The sequence below is a fragment of the Delphinus delphis genome, chromosome 1, assembly GCF_949987515.2.
Source record: "Delphinus delphis chromosome 1, mDelDel1.2, whole genome shotgun sequence".
In the NCBI taxonomy this organism is placed as follows: domain Eukaryota; kingdom Metazoa; phylum Chordata; class Mammalia; order Artiodactyla; family Delphinidae; genus Delphinus; species Delphinus delphis.
This window is the reverse complement of record NC_082683.1, coordinates 32,929,825-32,949,921: the sequence shown is the minus strand read 5'-3', so window position 1 is coordinate 32,949,921 and position 20,097 is coordinate 32,929,825. Positions and strand designations below refer to the sequence as shown.

Here is a 20,097-nt window from a genome sequence, read left to right as displayed (position 1 = left end):
GTGTGTGAGTCTGTTTCTGTTTTGTAGACGGGCTCATCTGTGCCATATTTTAGATTCCACACGTACGTGACATCACACTGATAGGCTGCCTCGCACAGCACTGGCCTCAGATGCCACTGTTGTCTCCCAGGCATCTCCGCTCTTCCCTTGGGATACACTGGGAGTCTGTTGGCCAAGTCACAGTCTGAATCTCTCTTGACCCTGAAGATCCTCATAAAGCTATGAGAGGATTCTCTTTGGTTGGCCCTAGAATTGTTTCTCTCGAAGAATTTAGATGACAAGTCTGTGCCCTCCCTTATTTCATTGATCCATATGGTCGGGCCTCAGTTTGTCAGTCTGGCCTCTTGTGGATGCGCCCCACCTTCCTTAGTCATCCTCAGACTGAGACACTCTGCCTTGCATGAAGAGTGACCACCAGCTGTACCCATTGGGTGGAGAGAGAGACCCCTGGTATAGTCTGTCTGCAGGAACGGGCATAGGAAAAGACAGAGACAGGGCACTAACTTCTCTCCTTCCTAGCTGTGTGGTCCTGGGCAAGTCACTTCACTTCTCTGGGCCTCAGTTGCCTCATCGCTAAACTAAAGATGATGATACTTCCTTCAAAAGCTGTTTTAGGGCTTCCCTCGTGGCGCAGTGGTTGAGAGTCCACCTGCCGATGCAGGGGACACGGGTTTGTGCCCCGGTCCGGGAAGATCCCACATGCAGCGGAGCGGCTAGGCCCGTGAGCCATGGCTGCTGAGCCTGCGTGTCCAGAGCCTGTGCTCCACAACGGGAGAGGCCACAGCAGTGAGAGGCCCGCGTACCGCAAAAAAAAAAAAAAAAACTGTTTTAAGGGTCAAATGAGCTGACGATGCTGGGAGTTGTGGATGTATCAGGCCACTCTCCGCCACATTCGGTGCATCCCAGTCGTCTCTTGCCTGGACTATTATATCAGCCTCCTTTTCAACTGGTCTCCCTTGCTTCTGTCCTTGCCCCCCTAACGACTGTTATCAACACAGGCTCAGAGTATAAGTTGGTTCGTGTTACTCCTCTGCTCAAAACCAGCCTTCAGAAAAGCCAGTGGTTTGTCAGTGGCTTACAAGGTCCTCTGTGATGTGCCCTGCCACTCGTCCCGCCCCACCACATACATACATACTCTCAGATGTTATTTCCTGCCATGTTCTCTTCACTCACTCTGCTCCAGCACACTGGCCTCCATGCTAACCCTTAAACATGGCAATCAGTCTTCTGCTCAAGGTCTCTGCTCAAATGTCATCTCAGAGATGCTCTCCTGACCACTGTATAAATTAGCAACTTCCTGCCTCTGCCCTCATGGAGTGTATGTTCTAATGGAGTAGGCTAACAGACAAACATGTAAATATATATAATAGTATTATATATGAGTAAATATGTGTGTGTATTTATAATATCATTATATAAGTGTGTGTGTGTGTGTGTGTGTGTGTGCGTGCGTGCGTGCGTGCGTGTGTGTGTGTGTGTGTGTGTGTGTGTGTGTGTGACTCCTAGCTCCCCTGGGTAGAGGAATTCGCTAAGATGGTCCAAGAAGCTAAGATGGACATATTCATGTGTAGTATCTGCTCCCTGCTCTCCATCATCTGTGCGGTTGGTTTCTGTCTCAGCATCGCAGTGGACTTTCAGGGCAGGGAGAAGTGGCTGGCTCACACAGCCCTCTCCAGCTCCCTGTCTACCACCCCTCTAAAAAGCCTTCGGAATTTCTATGGCGCTAATCACCCTGCTTGCTCCAGCACACTTCTCTCCGGTCTGGTCAGTGCCCAGCTACAAGCTTGAGAGGTAATATGTTCCAGTCTCTTCCCCAGGGAGCAGGAGGGGCGCCAAGCCAAGTGTGCTTCGACTTTCAGACCTGGGACCCGGAATGAAGGGATATGAGAGAAGATCTTTAGCCTTTGCAAGACATGGTTGAAGAGTAGGGCCTTTCTACTTTCACTGGTGTTTCACCTCTGACAGTTGGCTGCTGACTGGGCATCTCCTGGGTGGTGAGGATACTGACACGAGCAAGGCAGGGTCCCTGCCTCAAGACAGACCTAGGCTGGCGGGGAGACAGAAAAATATACATGGAACTATGACGTAGGATCATTCATTCATTTAGCAAACGTGCTTGAACGTCTGCTGTGGCAGGGCAGGCACTCTTTCATGTGCTGTGAAAGGAAGACACTCTCCTCCTGCCTGTCTCCCTACGTTCAGTACTCTGCTCAGCACTCTGTTCAGCACTGCTTCACTTCCCCCGCAGACGTTTGGGTTTCCACACACCAAGCAATTCTGCGATGCCAGCTGGGCCTCCTGCAGTTTTACTCAGTTCTGACACGAGCTTCCTGGAGGAAGCGTCAGATCCCACAGGATAAGGGCTCCGTCCCACAAGACTGACCCCCCCACACACAGACTTCAGCTGCCAGTTCAAAGTCTACATTGTTACCTGTGCTTCTGACTGACTGGCTCTAAATTCGAGGTTCCTGTGATCCCTTCCATGGGTTTGATTAACCTGCTAGAGCATCTCACAGAGCTCAGGAAAACTGTTTACTTGCTAGATTACCAGTTTTTTATTAAAAGGATGCAATCCAGGAACAGCCCAATAGAAGAGATGCGCAGAGGAAGGTGTGGGGGAAGGGGTGTGGAGCTTCCGTGCCCTTCCTGGGTACACTGCTTGCCCAGGACCTCCACACATTCACCAACCCAGAAGCTCTCTGAAGCCCTGTCCTTTGGGCTTTTATGGGCTTTTATGGCGACTTCATTATATAGGCAAGGTTGCTTATTTCGTTGGCCGTTGGTGATTGAACTCAATCTCTAGCCCCTCTCCCTTCCCCAGAGGTTGGGGGGAAAGTTCCCACCCTCTAGTCACCTGGTTGGTCCCTCTGGCAACCGGCCCCCATCCTTAGGGGCTTTCTAAAAGTCACCTCATTAACATACCCAGGTGTGGATAAAAGGGACTTGCTATGATTAGCAAAAGACACCTTTATTTCTCGGACCACTTAGGAAATTCCTAGAGTTTTAGGAGTTCTGTGCCAGAAAAGGGGATGAAGACAAATACATACGTTTCTTCTTATTAATCAGAGTATCACAAGGACATAGCAGGGAATAGGAGAAGACAGGTAAACATAAATGCATGGAATTACTGTAGGTTGTGATATGTGCTGGGGGTGGAGGAAACTAGAGTAACTGGATTGAGAGTGATTATGTGGGGACTGAGTACTTTTATTAGGATATCAGGGAAGGCCTCTCAGAGGAATCAATATTTGAGATGAAACCCAAATGTTGAGAAGGAATCAGGTGTGCAAAGATGTGGGGAAAAGACAATTTTAGACAGAGGAAATTGTGTGTCTGGGTCAAAGAATAAAAGCATGGCTTATTCAGGAGGCAGAAAGAAAGCCAGAGTGTCTGGAGCTTGGTGAGTAAAGGATGGGGGGAAGGGGGAGAGGAGATAGAAAGGGCCAGATGATGGGATACCTTCTAGACCATGGTAAGGGGTTCGACTTTATTTCAGGTACGCATTTCGAGGCCATTGCATTTATTGACATGATCCAATTACTTTTTTTTTTTTTTTTTTTTGCGGTACACGGGCCTCTTACTGTTGTGGCCTCTCCCGTTGCGGAGCACAGGCTCCAGACGCGCAGGCTCAGCGGCCATGGCTCATGGGCCCAGTCGCTCCGCGGCATGTGGGATCCTCCCGGACCGGGGCACGAACCCGTGTCCCCTGCATCGGCAGGCAGACTCTCAACCACTGCGCCACCAGGGAAGCCCAATCCAATTACTTTTTAAAGGTTGTTTTGACTGCCTTAGGGAGAAAAGATTATTAGAGTGATGTGATGGGGGAAAGTGTCTAGAGATTGAGCTGTAACCAAGAGATCCATGAAATGCTTTGTGAGACCAATTATTTCAGGATTAGACAGGAAAAGTTTCATAAAGGAGCTGATCCTTGAAGGCGACCCTTGCTTAGCTAAGTCAGAGTTTGCCAGAAAAAAAAAAAGGAGAAATTGAAGGGAGAGAAGGGGGCACATTCCAGGCAGAGGGGATGAAGCATGCCAGAGATCTGTGCCGGTGATGATCATACAGAGAGCTCAGATCCCACAGGGGAAATGGGAGGGGCTGTTTTTGAGCCAAGATTGAGATAAAAGCTCTAAGCAGACCAGTAAATTAACATTGAGATTCCTGGCAGCCAAGGCAAAACTGTTCTGCCTCCAAGTGTTTGGCTGACTTTGCTACAGCCTTGGAGGAGGCACTGGGTATTACCATCCATCACTATTTTTCCCTTCCTGGGCCCCAAGGACTTGGCTATAATCTAACCCAGCTCCCGAGGTCTCTCTAGAAATGGTCCCCAGAGCCAAAGCAAAAGCAGCCTCACCTGCCAGCTCCTCCACGCCCGCCCCCAATCCAGGTCATCCCCTTACTTCACTGCTACCCCTGATTCAGGTCCAGGCAGAATCACAACCTCAGTTTAAAAACCATTTCCAGAATCAGACCTACCCTTAAGATTTGAGTGAAGAGGGTCTCAGGCCTTTGGTCCCTTTGTTGAAAACCCTTCCCTCCCCCGGTTGCCTCTGGTTCCCCTGCTCTGGCACTGCTGAGCCTCAGTGGTCACACAGGGCCATTGGGACAGGCCAAGGAGCGTGCTGGGGAGTTACAGACCAGTCCCCGCCCGTTATGCAGGTGTCCTCCTGTCCTGCAGGGTCGGATCGCCGGGATGCCTCTCGACAGAGTGGCCGGGACCCCTCCTCGTGGACAGTCGAGGACGTGATGCAGTTTGTCCGGGAAGCTGATCCTCAGCTTGGACCCCACGCTGACCTCTTTCGCAAACACGTAGGTGCCCCTGCCTGACCTCTCCTGTGTCCGCTGGGAGTCCTGCTTCTACAACTTATAGACTCTTAAAGGGGCACGAGCTATATACTTGTTCTAGGTTCCTTGAAACTGAGCACAGGTGACACCATACAAACTTAGAGACAGAATCTTGGGTCCCAAACAGCCCTCCCTGGGCACTGAATTCAGCTCACTCCTTTAGTGTAGGATCTGATTCAGCCACACTCCTACTGGGTCCCAGGGACAGGACTGTCCTCTCCTAGGAGCACTTGCTCTCCTAGCTACCTGCTGTGGCCTAAGGCCAAGTTAAAGAGTCTCTTGCCAGGTGGCCCCCAACTCTCCTACCTCATCAGAACCCCGTTCTCTACTTTCTCCACTCTGAGCCTCCTCCATCTCTTCAAGTGGCCATTTGGCCCTGTGGCCAGGGGCTGCTGCTGACCCCCCTGCAGTGACCATACTCCTCATCTGGGGCTCAAGCCCACTTCCCTGTAGCCCCTGCCGCCTGGTGCTGTCCTGTGCTTGGGGCACTGTCACTGGTCACTCCTTCAGGCCAGGTGGGTTTGGAGGGTGCTCTTAGGTCAGGCCTGAAGGTCTCACAGCTGCTCAGCGAGTGCCTGCTCTGTGCCTGGCTCACACGGAGGGGTCCCTGCTGCTCAGGAAGGAAGGTGACTCACCCGATAGCCCTTGAGGGGCGATACAGAAATAGTCCGTGATGAGTGACAAGTACACTGACTGGGGAGGCCGCCTGGGAGGAGACAGAATTGAGCTGACCTCAGAGGTTTGGGATCCGGGGAGACTGCCTCTCGGGCAGCAGAGAAAGGAGATTCCTATAAACGTGTGTGAAGAGCTTAACCTGGCGGGGGGTGGGGGTGGTCAGTAGTAGACGCTGGGGAGGGGTGGCTGGAGACAGAAGCTGGGGAGAACAGGTAGGCTGTAGCATCGCAGCAGGTTCACTGCCACGTGGCTGGCATCTCCCCGGGTGGCCTTTAATCAGGACCTGGGGTGGTCAGACCACCCAGGTCTGATGACGCCTCCCTCTATCCCCGCAGGAGATCGATGGCAAGGCCCTGCTTCTGCTGCGCAGTGACATGATGATGAAGTACATGGGTCTGAAGCTGGGGCCTGCACTCAAGCTCTCCTACCACATTGACCGGCTGAAGCAGGGCAAGTTCTGAACAGGGAGACGCAGCCTAGACAACCGAGGGATCGAGCAGAGGGGCCATCCTTCTCCCAGGAAGGAGGGCCATCGGCCCCCTCCTGGGTACCTCAGTGGGGTCCGAGGCTGCCTCAGGACTCCAGGAGGCTGTGTGGAGCTGCCAGCACTGCCCCTCCTGCCATGGTATGTCCTTCCATGAAGGGCCGAGACGGGCATGGGGCCCAGGGTTGCCACTGCTCTTCCCCTCAGCCCTGCCTCGGCTCTGAGTTCTCCTGTATTTATTGCTCAGGCCTGGCCGGCCTCTCCCCAGGAATTTAGACTGAACGCCTTCCAAGTGATGGAGGAAGGGGCTGACCCCTGAGGCCTCGGAAGACGGGGCCCTGAAGTGACACTCGTGCCCGGTCCCCTCACCACCCGCTGGGCCTGGTGTGGCTCCCCATTACCCCATGGCTCCTGCCTTCTTCTCACGAGATCCGCGGACTCCAAACTCATGGTGCAGACCTCTACCTTTTTTAAGAAAAGATCTTTTCTTATTAATTTATTGTTTCTGGCACTTGGGCAAGCCCTCCAGTTCACACCCCTCTCGCTCCAGACACTGGGTTTCAGGAGGAGGGAGACTGCCCTGCCCTGGCCCCAGACAGGCCCTCTCCAGAGCGGTGTGGCCCCTTTTCAGAGGACATTACCTAGGGTCCCTGTCCCCTTGCCTCTCTTCCTCCGCTGGGCCCTCTGCAGCCTCGGCCTCATCTGTGGGAATGGGAGTCCCTGCCCTGCACTGTCCCCACCGCAGCTCCCTTGCCCTGGCCAGAATTTCTGCTGAAGAAGGTTGGGCCCAATGATTTTAAGCCAAGAAGGCCCTGAGATGGATGGGAGAAAGGGGTCTCTAGGCTGGAGTCTGGTTGTACCCACTCCACTGTCCACATGCTTCCTTTGTAAGCAAGTCAGCAGCACAGCTGCCCCCGCTGCCATCTGGACTTATTTTATGTCAATTTGTTTATAAATAAAAAATATAGATGCCAGTGTCTTTGTAATCAGTCAACATAATCAGCGTGCCTCCGAAGGGCAGGCCACTCCCCTTGTCTTGGTCTTTGCTCCTCGTTTTTATCTATGAGGAAACTTGGACAAGATGCTCCCTGAGTTCTCGTGACTCCAGCAATCCCTAGAGAACAGGCTGTCTGCCACGTGCCCACTGGGGCCCCAGCATGGCGTAGCCCCTGGGGAGACGGTATGAGGTCCATTCTCTGCCCTCAAAGGGCTTTGTGCTCTGGTGCAGCCAGACAGCAGTGTGGAGGAAGCAGCCACAGGAAGGCCGAGCAGGAAGGGCAGTATTCGGGTCAACAGCTCCAAGGAGCCTCAGTGGCAGGGGTGAGGAGAGATGCAGGCCAGCCTGCAGGGCACCTCCTGCGCCATCCAGGGGCCAGTGCTCCAGTCCAGAACCTCACTTCCCTGTTTATAAAGGGCCCCAGGAGGAGAAGGTGTGGGGCAGCAGCACAGTGCAGTGTAACCTGATGATGACTAACACATCGCTGTGTGCCCCACCAGCTGCGCCATCTGAATTAGAATGATCTCATATAATCTTCACAACAGACCCACTTTATAGATGAGGAAACTTAAGCTCTGATCGAATAGCCAGGAACTGCCAAAGTAGGCATTTAAAGCCCAGGAATCGGACTCCAAGGCTAGGGCCGAGGTTCCAGCCAGCGCAGCTACTGTATGTGATGCTTCAGGTGGGTCAGTTCCCTCCTGTGGGCCCGTCTGGCTATGAGGGGGTTCGACGAGGAGACCGCTGAGGATCCTACCAGCCCTCACCAGCGACTAGTTCCAACGTGGTGTTTTCCACTCGGCCACTGTGAGGTTCTAATCATGGGCCCCGTGAAGCAGTCAGGGTCGGGGCTGCCGAACTAGAAGCAGCCCATTTTCCACAGACTCCTGGACCTGTGTCCCGTGAGCTGTGCTGTTTATTCAGGGTACTCCCAAAGGGGGCCTTATTGGACCCTGGCGACAAACTTCTGGATGTGAAGGTGACACCAGCGTATGCAGGCAGGCCAGGTGTGCTGCCCGGCCGGGCTTGTGGAGCAAAATGGCTCCCACCCACCCTGTCCCTCGTCAGCAGGCACGCTCACCTTTCCAGGGAACACTCAAGGGCTTCTTGGTGCTAAGTCGTTTGTGGACGTTAGCTCGCTTAAACCTCACTTACAGCTCTCAGAGATAACCACCATGTTCCCCCATTTTAAAGATGAGGAAACTAAAGCTTAGAGAGGTGAAGTTATAATACTTGCCCCAAACTCCACAGCTAATGAGGGGTGCGAGACAGCATACTGCCTGCCACACCCACCAGGCAGCCTTTGTCTTGGGTCCTGCTAACCATGCAGACTCGACTCCCACAGGCTACACTGGGGGTGGCGCTCACGCTGCAGACAGACCAGACACCCTGCCAGCATGAAGCAGGCCTTTCCGGTGGAGCAGTCCTTGCAGAGCCCACAGTCATCCACGACCATTCCTTGTTGCCCAGGTGACAGCTCAGGTGCAAGGGGATAAGACATGTTAGGGAGAAGTGGGGTTCACCCTGGTTTAGAAGCATCGTGCCACAGGGCAGCCAGTAACTCCCTAGTGCCATAGGCACAGCTTCCAGGTCCCCGTCAGGGACGTGCCTACTGGGTCCCTGTGCTCGGGAAGCCCTGCAGGAAGGGCTATTTACAGTCCATGCACAGCACTCCTAGACCAGGTGATTTACAGTTAGGGGTCATTTTTATCATAAGCACTGTTGCCTTGAAATGGTTGACATTCCATTTTTATCTGGTTTCCAAGGGAACAGAACTAGAAGGGTAACCAGATGTCAAATTCTGCAGAAGGGGAAAGGATTTGTTACCGTTTCACTCATGCTGCCCTAACCTCTGGGGTCAGAACTGAACGTCATTTAAGAGAACAAGCAAAAAAAAAAACCCAAAACCTCGACTTCTGAAACTGTTTCACAAAGCCAAGCCTTCTAATAGTGACCCGAGTCATCCAAAGAAGCTGAAATGGTGTCCGGTGGGTGAGACCACACCACTGATCCCGACAGGGCAGCCACCCACGAAGCGGGAAGGCGTGTGGGGAAGTGGGACTGGGGGACAGAGGCCTCCGGCAGCAGCTTCCTGGGCCCACCCTCATCGCCATGACAAGGAGAGACATTGACTCCAGTGCTGAGGAACATCAGGAAGGAAAAACCCAGGCACTTCAGGAGAGAAGAGCGCAGGCTCCGCTCAGGGCTGAATCCTTGGGGAACCTCTCTGCCCCGTCCCCACCTGTGGTCCCTCCCCACCTGCCGGCTGTGTGGCCCGTGTCCCCGGGCTCCGCTCTGTCTCTGTTGCCCAGGCTGTTAGTCCTAAGCGGAAGTGTCCACAGCACCCTCTTCAGCATCTTTGTGGAACAACCCAGAGACCCTTCTCTGGGCTGTGTCACCGGTGGGCCAAGTGGACACAGTTTCTGCCCTCGTGCCCGATGCCACGACCCCTCCTCAGAAGAGCCACAGGTGACTTGCCCCTTGTCTTACAAATAAAGTTGAAAGCGCGGAAAACTGTCTTGCCTAGGAGACTCCAGACGCTCCCTCCTGCCCCTGTCTTCCCTCAGCTTTTTTGCAGCCTCCTTACCTTAATGCCCCGTCACCCCATCCCATCAGGGAAACTCCCCAGCTGGAAACGTCCAGGCCAAGCGTGAGAACTGTGTGTGTGTGTGCTTGTCCTCCAACACCAAAGCCACCGAGGATGCTGCCAGGGGCCAGCGGCCAGCAGGTCCCAGGGTACAGACACCAGGCCCGAGATATCTGTGGGCAGCTGGGCTGGTCCTGTCAAAGGATGGGCAGGAATCAACAGGCAGCCGCTGGTAGGCAAGGGGAGGAGTCAAGACTGAGGCAGGAGCGTCCCGGGGCCCGGATGGCAAAGGCTGCGTCCACACCACTCTTCCCCTGAGTTCCAGTCTGTTCTCCTGACAGCCTGTCCTCTCCCACTTAACGGCTGAGCTCAGCCCTCGCCCCTGCCCCGTCCCCTGCCCCTCAGCTGGGGTCCCTGGTTGGTTCGCGCAGACACCCATGCTTGCTACGGTGTGGAGGATCGCAGCCACAGGCGCCACCAAGTGGACACTCCAGGTAACGTGAGAAGAGTCCTATCCCAGCCTCCCTCTGCCCCTCATCTTCGGGCCCGCCTTGCATTCTTTTTTTTTTCTCATTCTTTTACTTTATATATTTGTTTACATCCTTATTGGAGTATAATTGCTTTACAATGGTGTGTTAGTGTCTACTGTATAACAAAGTGAATCAGCTATACGTATACATATATCCCCATATCTGCTCCCTCTTGCGTCTCCCTCCCTCCCCCCCTCCCTATCCCACCCCTCTAGGTGGTCACAAACCACCACCGAGCTGATCTCCCTGTGCTGTGCAGCAGTTCTCACCCACCTTTCATTCTTAACTTTAAATTCAAGAGGTTTTCTTCCTCCAGTGCCAAGTAGGGGTTGTCAGTAAGGTCACAGACATCCAGTGAGAGGACTAAAAGGGGCTGCTGTTCCACAACGCTGAACTCGTGTCCGCCATCACCCAGCTGTTAGCCTGAGATGCTGTAAATAACCCAGTTTACACTGCGGTGCGTTTCAGTATGTGAAATATCATTTTGTAAATGCTTACAATGAAAGACAATTTTTACCCCCGCCAATAAAGAAGTGGAACTGATGTTCAGCTCACGTAAGGCTGTTAACAGAGCCCAGGGAAATATGTAATACAATCGTTTAAAGAGATTTCCAGCAAGAATGGGGAAAGATTTGGCACTCAAATCAGTTTGGGAAATTTCATGACAAACAGCTGCCTGATAGCGAGGCCCCTAGAGAAGTATGTTATGTTCACGTGTTCGTTATGTTCTCTGGTACAGCCACGTGTGTGCTCATCTGTCAGGGTGCCTCTCCCGGCCAGCTGTCTGTCTCTGCATAACTCATCATGACTCGAGTTAACCGTCCAAGACAGCCACAGCCCCCACTTGTTACTGTGAGAGCAGCTCGTGATGGCAGAGTCCAGAGAGGCCTGAAAGAAAGGGGGAAGCCTGGAGAGATTAGAGCCGTTATTCCGTAACTCTCGGCCGTGGATGCAGAGGCGGGTCAGCCCTGGCTGCTGGGTCCCTCCCCCGAGCCTCAGTGCCACCACCTGGGGCCTCGGGCCTCCTCCTTTCCTCCACGCCACAGTGTCCTTTCTCAAGTTCCCCACCCAAGCTTCTGCCTCAGTCTCTCAGGGAAACAAATTCATCAGCATCTTCAGAACGGCTGCTCAGAGAAAGAGGCAGCCTTCTCTCCATGCTGTCAAGCAGCTTCCCCAGTCTGCAGTATCCGCTTCTGGACACCACCACCCCGTCCCCTCACCCCATCGAGACTTCCAGAAGCAGTGTGGGAAAGTGCTACCTACATTTGCATCATGAAAAGCACTTTCAAAGCCCCCACCCACCCAAGAACAGATTTCTGCATTAACAAAGGCTGTGCATTACCCGAGTCCTGGTCCCCGGTCAAACAGCAGGTGACAACCCTGTCCTTCAAAAGACATGGCCGCGCCTGACCTATTTCTCAGGGCTCTTCTGGACAGCAACCTCCATCTCTGGCAAAGAGAAGAGCCTGGTGTCAGGGGAGCCGTGGAACTGGCTGCGTTCTGATCCATTCTGGGAGCAGCTGGGCCCTGTCCGTGCTCAGGGGAGCCTGGGATTGGTGACTGAGGTGGGGACCTGCGTGGGCAGGAGGGCCCGGAGAGACCTGACAGAAGGAGGAAGTATGTCTTTAGTCCCTGGATCCTAGGAGCTGCCCCGAAGAAGCCCCACACGAAGCTGCATGAGATGTCCGTTTACACTGGGGTGGGGAGTAGGGAGGACTTCTCCTGGCTCACTTGCCAAGCCTAGAAGCATTGTTGACTCTCCTGAGATCACAGAGGTGGCTGCACAGGCCCCACCCACTTCCTACAGCCCTGGTTCCCCCTCCCTGAGCCAAGCCCCCAAGCACCCTGGGGAGCTGCTGGGCAGGGGGCAGGGGTCTGTGGGAGCGGAGGGCTGGCACCTCCCACTCTCCCCCAGGAACCGTCAGGACATGAGGGTCACAGGCCTCCCTATTCCTCCTATTCCCGTTTGCCCTGAATGTCCCCACTACAGCAGTGGTGGACCCCAGGCCCTGACTGCCTCAAGTATCCAATCTGAAAAGACGCAGGCCAGCGGTACCCGCCACGCACACCGGAGGCTGAGTGTATGGGGGCGAGTGGAGGGACTGGTGTGTACACATGTGTGCTCAGCTCAGGAGTGAGGACCCCTGGCCTAGCGGGAGGTGGTGGGCGACATACACGAGGGTCCAGCTCTGACCCGCATTCCGCCCCTCCTCACTTCTGCTCTCTGGACCCAAACCAGAGGATCTGGTCTAGATGAGCCTCGTCGAACTGTACGTATATATGCAAAGGCCATTGTTCTGGGGAGGGGCCGTAGCTTTCAGCAGTGTACCCAAAGCAGAAGAACCTCGCTCTAAAACCCGCTGACCCAGCCTGACCCCTTCAGAACCTCTGCTGGGCTCACCCCGGCTTCAGAGCAGGCAAGGAGAAGCACAGGGGGGCCGCAACCAGTCCTCAAAGCCCTGGGTTAAGGCTGCTTCTCCAAAGGCCCCTTGAAAAGGTGTCTCTGGTGCCTGGAGGCTGGGCAGGAAACGCTGAAGGCATCTAGGAGGCCCCAGCCTGTGGATTGGTGAGGGAAGACAGGCCCACTGGGGCCAGTGAAAGGATGGGGGGAGGCGTGCCTCAGAGACCTGAGTTCCGGTCCCCTCTGCCCCGCTGGGAGCACAGGCTCGCAGTCCTCCCTCCTGTGGGATGGAGCGGCAGGTCCACATGCTCTGTTCTCTGGCTCAGCCCTGTCTGACTCTCCTCTTTCCTGTCCGAGGCTTTGGGCGGGTGGCGGCCCTCTGCCCACCCTCGCTCTCTGGCTCCACCCAGCCCCCGCCAATCTGTGAACCTCCCGGGAGCCTTGGCCCCTCCGAGTCCCCTGGGAGGCCCTGGGCTGACCCGAGAGCCCAGGGCCCCAGGAGGAGTGGCCAGCGGTGAGGAATCCCAGAAGCCCCTCCGAGGGAGACCCCTCCAGAGACCTCCAGGAAGAGATCACCGCGACACAGGTGCAGGAGCCCCTCATGGAGCCCCCAGGCAAGCGGCCCCTGCAGGAGCTCCCCGCAGAAGAGTCCGTGTCTGAGGACTCAAGTACCAAGGCGGCTCCCAGCAGGCATGTTCTCTACGTGGGCCACCTGAACCCCCAGTTCTCAGTGCCTGTGCTCGCCTGCCTGCTGCGAGACGCCCTGGAGCGGCTGGAGCTGCCGGTGGCGCGGGAGCACATCCAGGTGGTGAGGCAGCCACGCAAGGCCTACGCGCTGGTGCAGGTGGCCGCCCACGAAGACACCCTGGCCTCCCTGCCCTGGCGCCTACGCACGGCCTTGGAGGAGCACCAGGTCATCCAGGAGCTGGTGGCCCCTGGGAAGGAGCTGGTGCTGGGTGAGGGCCGGGAGCCCTCAAACCGCAGAGAGGTGAGCGAGGCTTTCCCCTAGCCTCACTCGCGGCAGGCCTGGGTGTGAATGGCCTGTGCTGGGTGGGGGTGAGGGGTGCCTTGGAGAAACTGGGGACAAATCTGCAAACTTGGGGGCTGCTACTCAAATGACTATGGTCCCAGAGGGACACTGGAGGGACACTGACCCTTAGAGTTTGCCTCCAGCCTGGAAGCACAATGAAGGAAGACCCGAGTATCGAACCCTCCCTGGGCCCGTCTGCATCCGGCCTCTGGGCCGGGTCAGCCCAGGCACGAGGATACGCAAGGGTCCTGGCTTTCTCCTTGGCCGACCTCATCGGTTCAGTTGCAAAAACCAACACCTGCTCTGCCGGGCAGTACTGCAGAGAGTAGAGGCTCCACCCTGCCCTCAGGGAGCCAAGCTTCTATGAGCCAAGAAGGGGCAGACCTGGAGCTGGAGGAGGACCCAAGAGGGTCCTCCCTGCTCTCTGGGGACAAATTCCCCAGGGAGTGAAATCCAGGCTGGGGCTTAGGCAATGGGACAGGCACTTGGGGAAGGACATCCCCAGCAGAGGGATGTGGCGCATATGAGGGGACAGGGTGGGGATGGATGCATTTGCAGGGTGGGAAGCCGGGTGCTGTCCCTGGAGCTCGGGCTGCCGGGGGACTGAGGAAGAAAACCAGGCCAGAGGGCAGGGGCCAGGCCACCAAGGGCTGTGAGACCAAGGCAGAGGCAGCAGAAGGTCGGCTTCTGTGGGGGTGGGAGGGAAGAGTCAACTCACGTTTGAGGCGGTGGTAGTCACTCCGCAGGATGGGTGATCTTGGTTTGTCTTTTCCTTCGGGATGAAGACTCCATGCCATTTAAACTGTTGCAGAGCTAAACAGCTAAACGGGCTTACATTTCAAGACCTGTGGCCTGATGGCATGTTTGTATGATAGCTGGTGGTTTTCTCAAGTCTCCGCTAAGTTTGTCTCCGCTGGGAGCTGCAGCGCTGGTAGGGATGTGCCTCTCATCACTACACCCCAGCCCACACTGAGCTCCCAGCCCTGGAAGCCACCTCTGGAGGCTGGAGGGCAGCAGGGAGCTAGGGAAGGGTTTTAAGGGAGGAATGACAGTGTGACTTGCATCTGGGGTCAGCGAAGAGGATGGATAGGACGGGGAGAGCCTGGAGGCAGGGAGTCCTATGGTGAGGCCCAGAGCAGGGAAGTGGCCCTGAGCAGGCTGCTCCCAGAGCCCTTGAACAGAGCAGAAACCGTGAAAGGGACTCAGGAGGGCCGGAGGAAAGTGGAAATTCAGGAGGACTGGTTCAGCAAGGCTTTCAGGGAGATCAGGAAGAGGGCATCTCTGGGAGCACCTCTCAATTCAGACATGCAGCTCTGTCACAGGGGACCTCAGGGTGCCGAGGTGTCTCCTGGGATGATCCAACCCTGCGCCTCAGAGGCCGACCCGTAACCCAAGTGGGAAAAGAATGGCTGCAGGTGTCCCAGGTCCCACCTGGGAAGGACAGTTCTTCCTACCCATGTGCATCCCATAGTTCACCTGGGCAGAGGGCAGCCTCAGGGGAGCACTGGCTGGTTCCAGCCCCTGACCCAACAGGGTTTCCCGCATTGGCCTTGGGATGGTGGGCAGAATTAGCCCCCTCTGCCTGGGAGGAGCGTCAGGACGCCCGTGTGGGCTGGGCCCTGGGTGGATGGGGCAGGTGGACGGGGGGATTCTGGCTGCCTGTCCCTCCTTTGGCCGCCAAGGTCAGGGCTCCCGGCTCTTGCCTGGGCCCATATGCCCCGCTCTTATCCCCCACCCCAGCAGAAGGAAGACAGCAGCCCGAGCCCCAGCCCCAGCCCCATCCTGGGCTCCAGGCCCCGGCTGGCCTGGCTCGCCGGACCCCTTCCTACCCAGGCCCCTACCCCACGGCAGGACTCCCCAGGCCGGCCCAGTGGCACGCGCTCAGACAGCGCCATCGCGCACCAAGAGATCCTGGGCCAGGAGCGCCTCTTCCAGGGCGCCTTCCTGGGCAGCGAGACACGCAACGTGGAGTTCAAGAGGGGGGGCGGCGAGTACCTGAGCCAGGCCTTCAAGCACCACCTGCGTCGCTACGTGTGCGCCTTCCTCAACAGCGAGGGCGGCAGCCTGCTGGTGGGCGTGGAGGACAGTGGCCTGGTGCAGGGCATCCGCTGCAGCCACCGTGACGAGGACCGCGTGCGCCTGCTGGTGGACTCCATCCTGCAGAGCTTCAACCCCCAGGTCTTCCCTGACGCTTACAAGCTCACCTTCATCCCCGTGGTCAGCACCTCTGCCACCGGCACCCCCCTCAAGGTGAGCCCTGCACCCAGCGCCCCCAGGCTGCCCCGGAGCCAGAGAGGCGGGATTGGGGCTGCACACCGTCCGGTGCAGCGCCCGCAGAGCTGCCGTTGCCCTTCCCCAGGTGATCCGCCTGAGCGTGCACGCCCCCAAGGCCCAGGCCCAGCCGCAGCTCTACGAGACGGACCAGGGGGAGGTGTTCCTGCGGCGGGACGGGAGCATCCAGGGCCCCCTGTCCGTACGCGCCATCCAGGAGTGGGGCAGGCAGGTAAGTGGCCCAGGCCAGGCAGGCAGGGTAGGGGCCACGCTGGCCCTGGGTCCCTCGGCCACCCACTGGGTAGGCTCGCAGCTGTCAGGTTTCCTCTGGTGCTCCCCAGGGGCTGGACTGCAACAGCCCCGCTACCTCCGGTACTCCTCTGCGGTGTAGCTGGGGCCGCCGGGAGAGTGGAATGTTGAAGTTCTAAGACAAACCAGAGGGCTGCGTACTGCATTTGGGCGGAGGCCCTTAAGACGGGGAGGCAGTGAGTGCTGGACACAGCACTTGGACACAGTCCCAAGGAAAAGCCTTTTCAAGAGAGAAACATAGGTGACAGAAAAACAGAAGAGGCCAAGGGGCTGACAGAGAGGGAGAAGGACATGGCGGGGGGGCTGCTAGCCTGAGCCCGCCCCAGTACTTGTGCAGGCTGCGGAGGACAGGTCACCCCAGCGTCTGGGATGCTGGCAGGACTCTCCCCGAGACCCCAGGGCTGACTTGGTCAGGGGACTTGGCTCCTCCACCTACCAGGGCCAGTACGGTGCCCAGAGACCTTAAGCAGGCCCCCCAGGCTCTCTGGGCCTTCCCTTCCTCCACCAGTTCAGCCCCGGTTCTGAGATGATGTCAGCTTAGGCACGCTTCTCCGATGTCCCCTCAGAAGTGGACGGCTGAGCTGAGCAAGCTGGAGGAGAGGCTGCGGGTGCTGACAGCCGAGAAGGAGCAGCTCCAGCAGCAGCTGCAGCGGTACAAGCCCATCTCCTGCACCTGCTGCGTCCTGTGAGGGCCCAGCGCTCTACCTGGAACACACAGGGCTGTCCTACTGACCCTACGTCCCCCCAGTAAAACCAGTCTGGGCTGCTCAGAGGTGGATGGGAGCTCTGCACTTGCTGGCTCCTTCTACAACAGTGTGCTCACACGGGCTGGTCCCCACGTGGTGTCAGTCCTGAGCAGACCCCGATCTGTGTAGCTGAGAAATTGTGCTTAGCATGATCCCCAAGGCAACTTACTTTCAGAAAGAACATGTAAAAACTTGGCCAGCGCTCTCCTTGGGCTGAGCTGTAAGGGACCGTCCCTCTGGGTCTCTGACTCCCGTTGGCTAGGCAGGTCCAGAAAGGGACTTGTCACCTTGGGAAAGCCCCTCTGCAGATGGCAAAGTACATTGATAACTGCGGTTACAGGGTGGACAGGCCACCCTGCAGACCCACCCCTGGCTTGCTGGGATTTGGGACTGTCAAAGCTCTGTAATAAATCACATGCCCCCAGGCAAGAATGGTTCTTTCTAGAACACTTGGCTGGTTGGATGCAGCTGGGTAGAGTCCCATGCCCAGCCCATTTCTGTCCAGGGGGCCCTGAGTTCCTCCCCCTACAAAGCTAAGGAGTAAGGGGATAAGGAGCCTGGATGGTTGGGTCCCAGTCCATCCCCGCCTTGAAGACGGGTACCTTAGGGCAAATCACAATACTTCTGCTTTAGTTTCTTCATCTACAGGACAATAGGGGACAGCTGGCACCCTGCTTCTCTCCAGCACACACCAACACCTGCACAGGGAGGGTCTGACTTCCATTCCATGCACCCTCCAGCCACTGGAGAGGATTCCTGCTCTGGCCATTTCCCCTGTCATCTCCACCAGTGGAGCCAGAGGTTCTATAAAGCCAACATCTGCACCCGGGCAAGAATGGTTCTTTCTAGAACAGGCCTGGGCTCAAAGACCTCCAAGAGCTCCCCATCTCACCAAGAGCAAAGCCCAAATATCAGTCTACACAATCCCCCCTGACTTGGCTCACCTGCCCTCAAGGCCTCCTGCCTCTTGCTACTGCATTCCAGCTACACTGACCAACTTGTTTCATGAGCACACCGGCCTCAGGGCCTTTGCACTGGCTGCTTCCACCGCCTGGAATACTCCACCCTCAAGTGGAAAGGAACCTGCCTACCCATTCTATTGCAAATTACTCTCTTCTTCCCTGCTTCCATCTATTTCTTTCTGCAGAGCACCTGTCAGTCACACTGTAGCTTTTATTTGTTGTTTCCTCCTCACTAGAATGCATGCTCATGGGGACAGGGATTTTGGTCTGTTTTGTCCACTGCTTTAAGTTTAGAAACTAAAACATAGCTGGCATGCGGCAGATGCCCAGTAAATATTTGCTGATGAAAGAATCAAGGATACTCCTAAATTTGGGGCCTGAGGCACTAGAAAACCATGAAACTTTGTCGAAGAGGGTATTTCACAGGACTGGGGGTCCATGGAACACACTTCAGTGATCCCCTCTCCCTCCCCCAGCCTAGAGGTCCTTGGCCACATCCATGGAGTAGACAACAGAGGACCCCTCGTGGGCCAATCACAACTGCTCTGAAACTTGGTTTTCCCATTTACCAAACACACTGGTTATAGGGACCTAAGGTGGTAATGGATGCCCAACTCATGATGGACTACCAACCCACTGAACTGCTCGGGGTCACTGACCTTAGGGCCTGAGCCAGCTTCTCAGAAGCCACTGAAGAACTGCACAGAGGGGCTTCCCTGGTGGTGCAGTGGTTAAGAATCCGCCTGCCAATGAAGGAGACACGGGTTCGAGCCCTGGTCCAGGAAGATCCCACATGCTGCGGAACAACTAAGCCCATGCACCACAACTACTGAGCCTGTGCTCTAGAGCCCGCAAGCCACAACTACTGAGCCCACGTGCCACAACTACTGAAGCCTGCGCGCCTAGAGCCCGTGCTCCGCAACAAGAAGCCACGACAATGAGAAGCCTGCACATCGCAACGAAGAGTAGTCTCCGCTCGCCACACTGCGAGCGGCCCTCGGAGGTGCTCTACAAAGGCAGAACCTGTCCGGATCACCAGTGCTGAAGAGAAGGGTGGGGGGACTTGGCCAGGCTTACTCCCCAAAGAGAAGCCTCCGGGCACTGGGCAGCCAACACTGGGCGTGCAGGCCACCCTCCGTGCAGTCTCGGCTTCAGCCCTCGGCCCTGCTACTGCCCTGTCTCCACAGCCAGGGTGGTAGGCTGGTCGGGCTTTGCAGCCCCTGGAGAGCCATCCTGGGGGCGTGGTGGGGGGGGGGGTCCCTTCTCTAGAAAGGTTATGCAAGCAGCCAGCACTTCACAACCAGTCAGCGGAGGACTTCTCCAAGCAGGGGCGGGCACAGCTGACCCTGAGAGGCTTTGAAAACTGCCCACTGTCGTAGGGAGCTGCTGTCACCAACAGGCGTAAGAGCCCTCAGTTTGCGGAATGGCTTTTATAAAAATGACTGAAGACTGTCTGATGGGACCACCAGATGGGAGAAGGGGTTAGAATTCACCCAGTCAGCCACATTCAAAGCACCCAAACAAGTATGAAGGCCTCTGTAAGTGAAGACATTGTAACTCAGCCCGTGAGAAACACGGACAGAGGCAGCTGGGTTGCCCTGGGTCAGGAAGCGGTATTCCCACACGGGCTCTGGGGCCTCAGCCGTGATGGTGGCCTCGGACCAGTGCATGGAGGGACAAGAGGGAGCCCGCCTCCTTTCTGGGTCCCTCTGATGGAAGGGCTGTGCCAAATGGTGAGAAACATTTTTCTCCCAACACCCCCTTTCCAAATGAAAACCAGCAAAGCCTGCCGACCGTTGACAAACAGCCCGGCCCGAGCCCTGAGCCTCTGCCTCAGACACACTTTGCAGAGGAGCTGGCTCATGGGCAGGTGGTCCCAATGTTGCCAACGTGCCACGAGGAGCGTGGATTCAGTAGCTCGAATTTCACTGTGGAGGGAAAACCAGCGAGGCCGATGACCTGAAATCGGAAGGCCTGGGTGCAGGAGGGCTGCCGGGGAGCGGACGGGGGCGGTGAGGCTTCTCTGTACCTCTACGTGCCGAGAACCTAAATTTGAAGCCTCTTTGGAAAATTCTGGTTCCTATTAAAAAGAAAGGCTCCTCTCTTAGCTTTTAAACAATCAGATCACCCACCTCAGCTGCTGCTCCCGGGGAGGACAGCCCGGCGCTGACGGCTCAGGGGACGCACACACGCCGGGCCCGCACTCAGACGGCGCCCACCCGGCTGCGACACAAGCACTCCAAACAAAGTGTGTCTCTTG

General features: G+C 56.4%; 2 protein-coding genes across 11 annotated transcripts in view; both read left to right on the top strand.

Moving 5' to 3' along the window:
* The window catches only part of SCMH1 (Scm polycomb group protein homolog 1), a 189,473-nt gene extending 182,501 nt beyond the window's left edge, over window positions 1–6,972 (top strand). For all 10 annotated transcript variants that reach the window (XM_060020361.1, XM_060020371.1, XM_060020401.1 and 7 more), the window contains 2 exons: window positions 4,679–4,809; window positions 5,856–6,972. In XM_060020361.1, the coding sequence (XP_059876344.1) occupies window positions 4,679–4,809; window positions 5,856–5,981 (257 nt within the window). In that variant the 3' untranslated portion in view covers window positions 5,982–6,972. The remainder of the gene's footprint in view (window positions 1–4,678; window positions 4,810–5,855) is intronic.
* A 6,148-nt stretch (window positions 6,973–13,120) lies between these two features.
* Window positions 13,121–16,818, top strand: SLFNL1 (schlafen like 1). The gene is made up of 4 exons (XM_060004080.1): window positions 13,121–13,507; window positions 15,290–15,799; window positions 15,909–16,052; window positions 16,696–16,818. The coding sequence occupies exons 1-4, from the start codon at window positions 13,121–13,123 to the stop codon at window positions 16,816–16,818; spliced, it is 1,164 nt and encodes a 387-aa protein (XP_059860063.1).
* Window positions 16,819–20,097: the final 3,279 nt, after the last annotated feature.

Bases quoted from the DNA above. Each gene is read 5' to 3' on its own strand.
- SLFNL1 (XM_060004080.1), top strand. From the start codon at position 13,121: ATGGAGCCCCCAGGCAAGCGGCCCCTGCAGGAGCTCCCCGCAGAAGAG. The intron at 15,800-15,908 runs GTGAGCCCTGCA...GCCCTTCCCCAG, and splicing joins CCACCGGCACCCCCCTCAAG to GTGATCCGCCTGAGCGTGCA. The intron at 16,053-16,695 runs GTAAGTGGCCCA...ATGTCCCCTCAG, and splicing joins TCCAGGAGTGGGGCAGGCAG to AAGTGGACGGCTGAGCTGAG.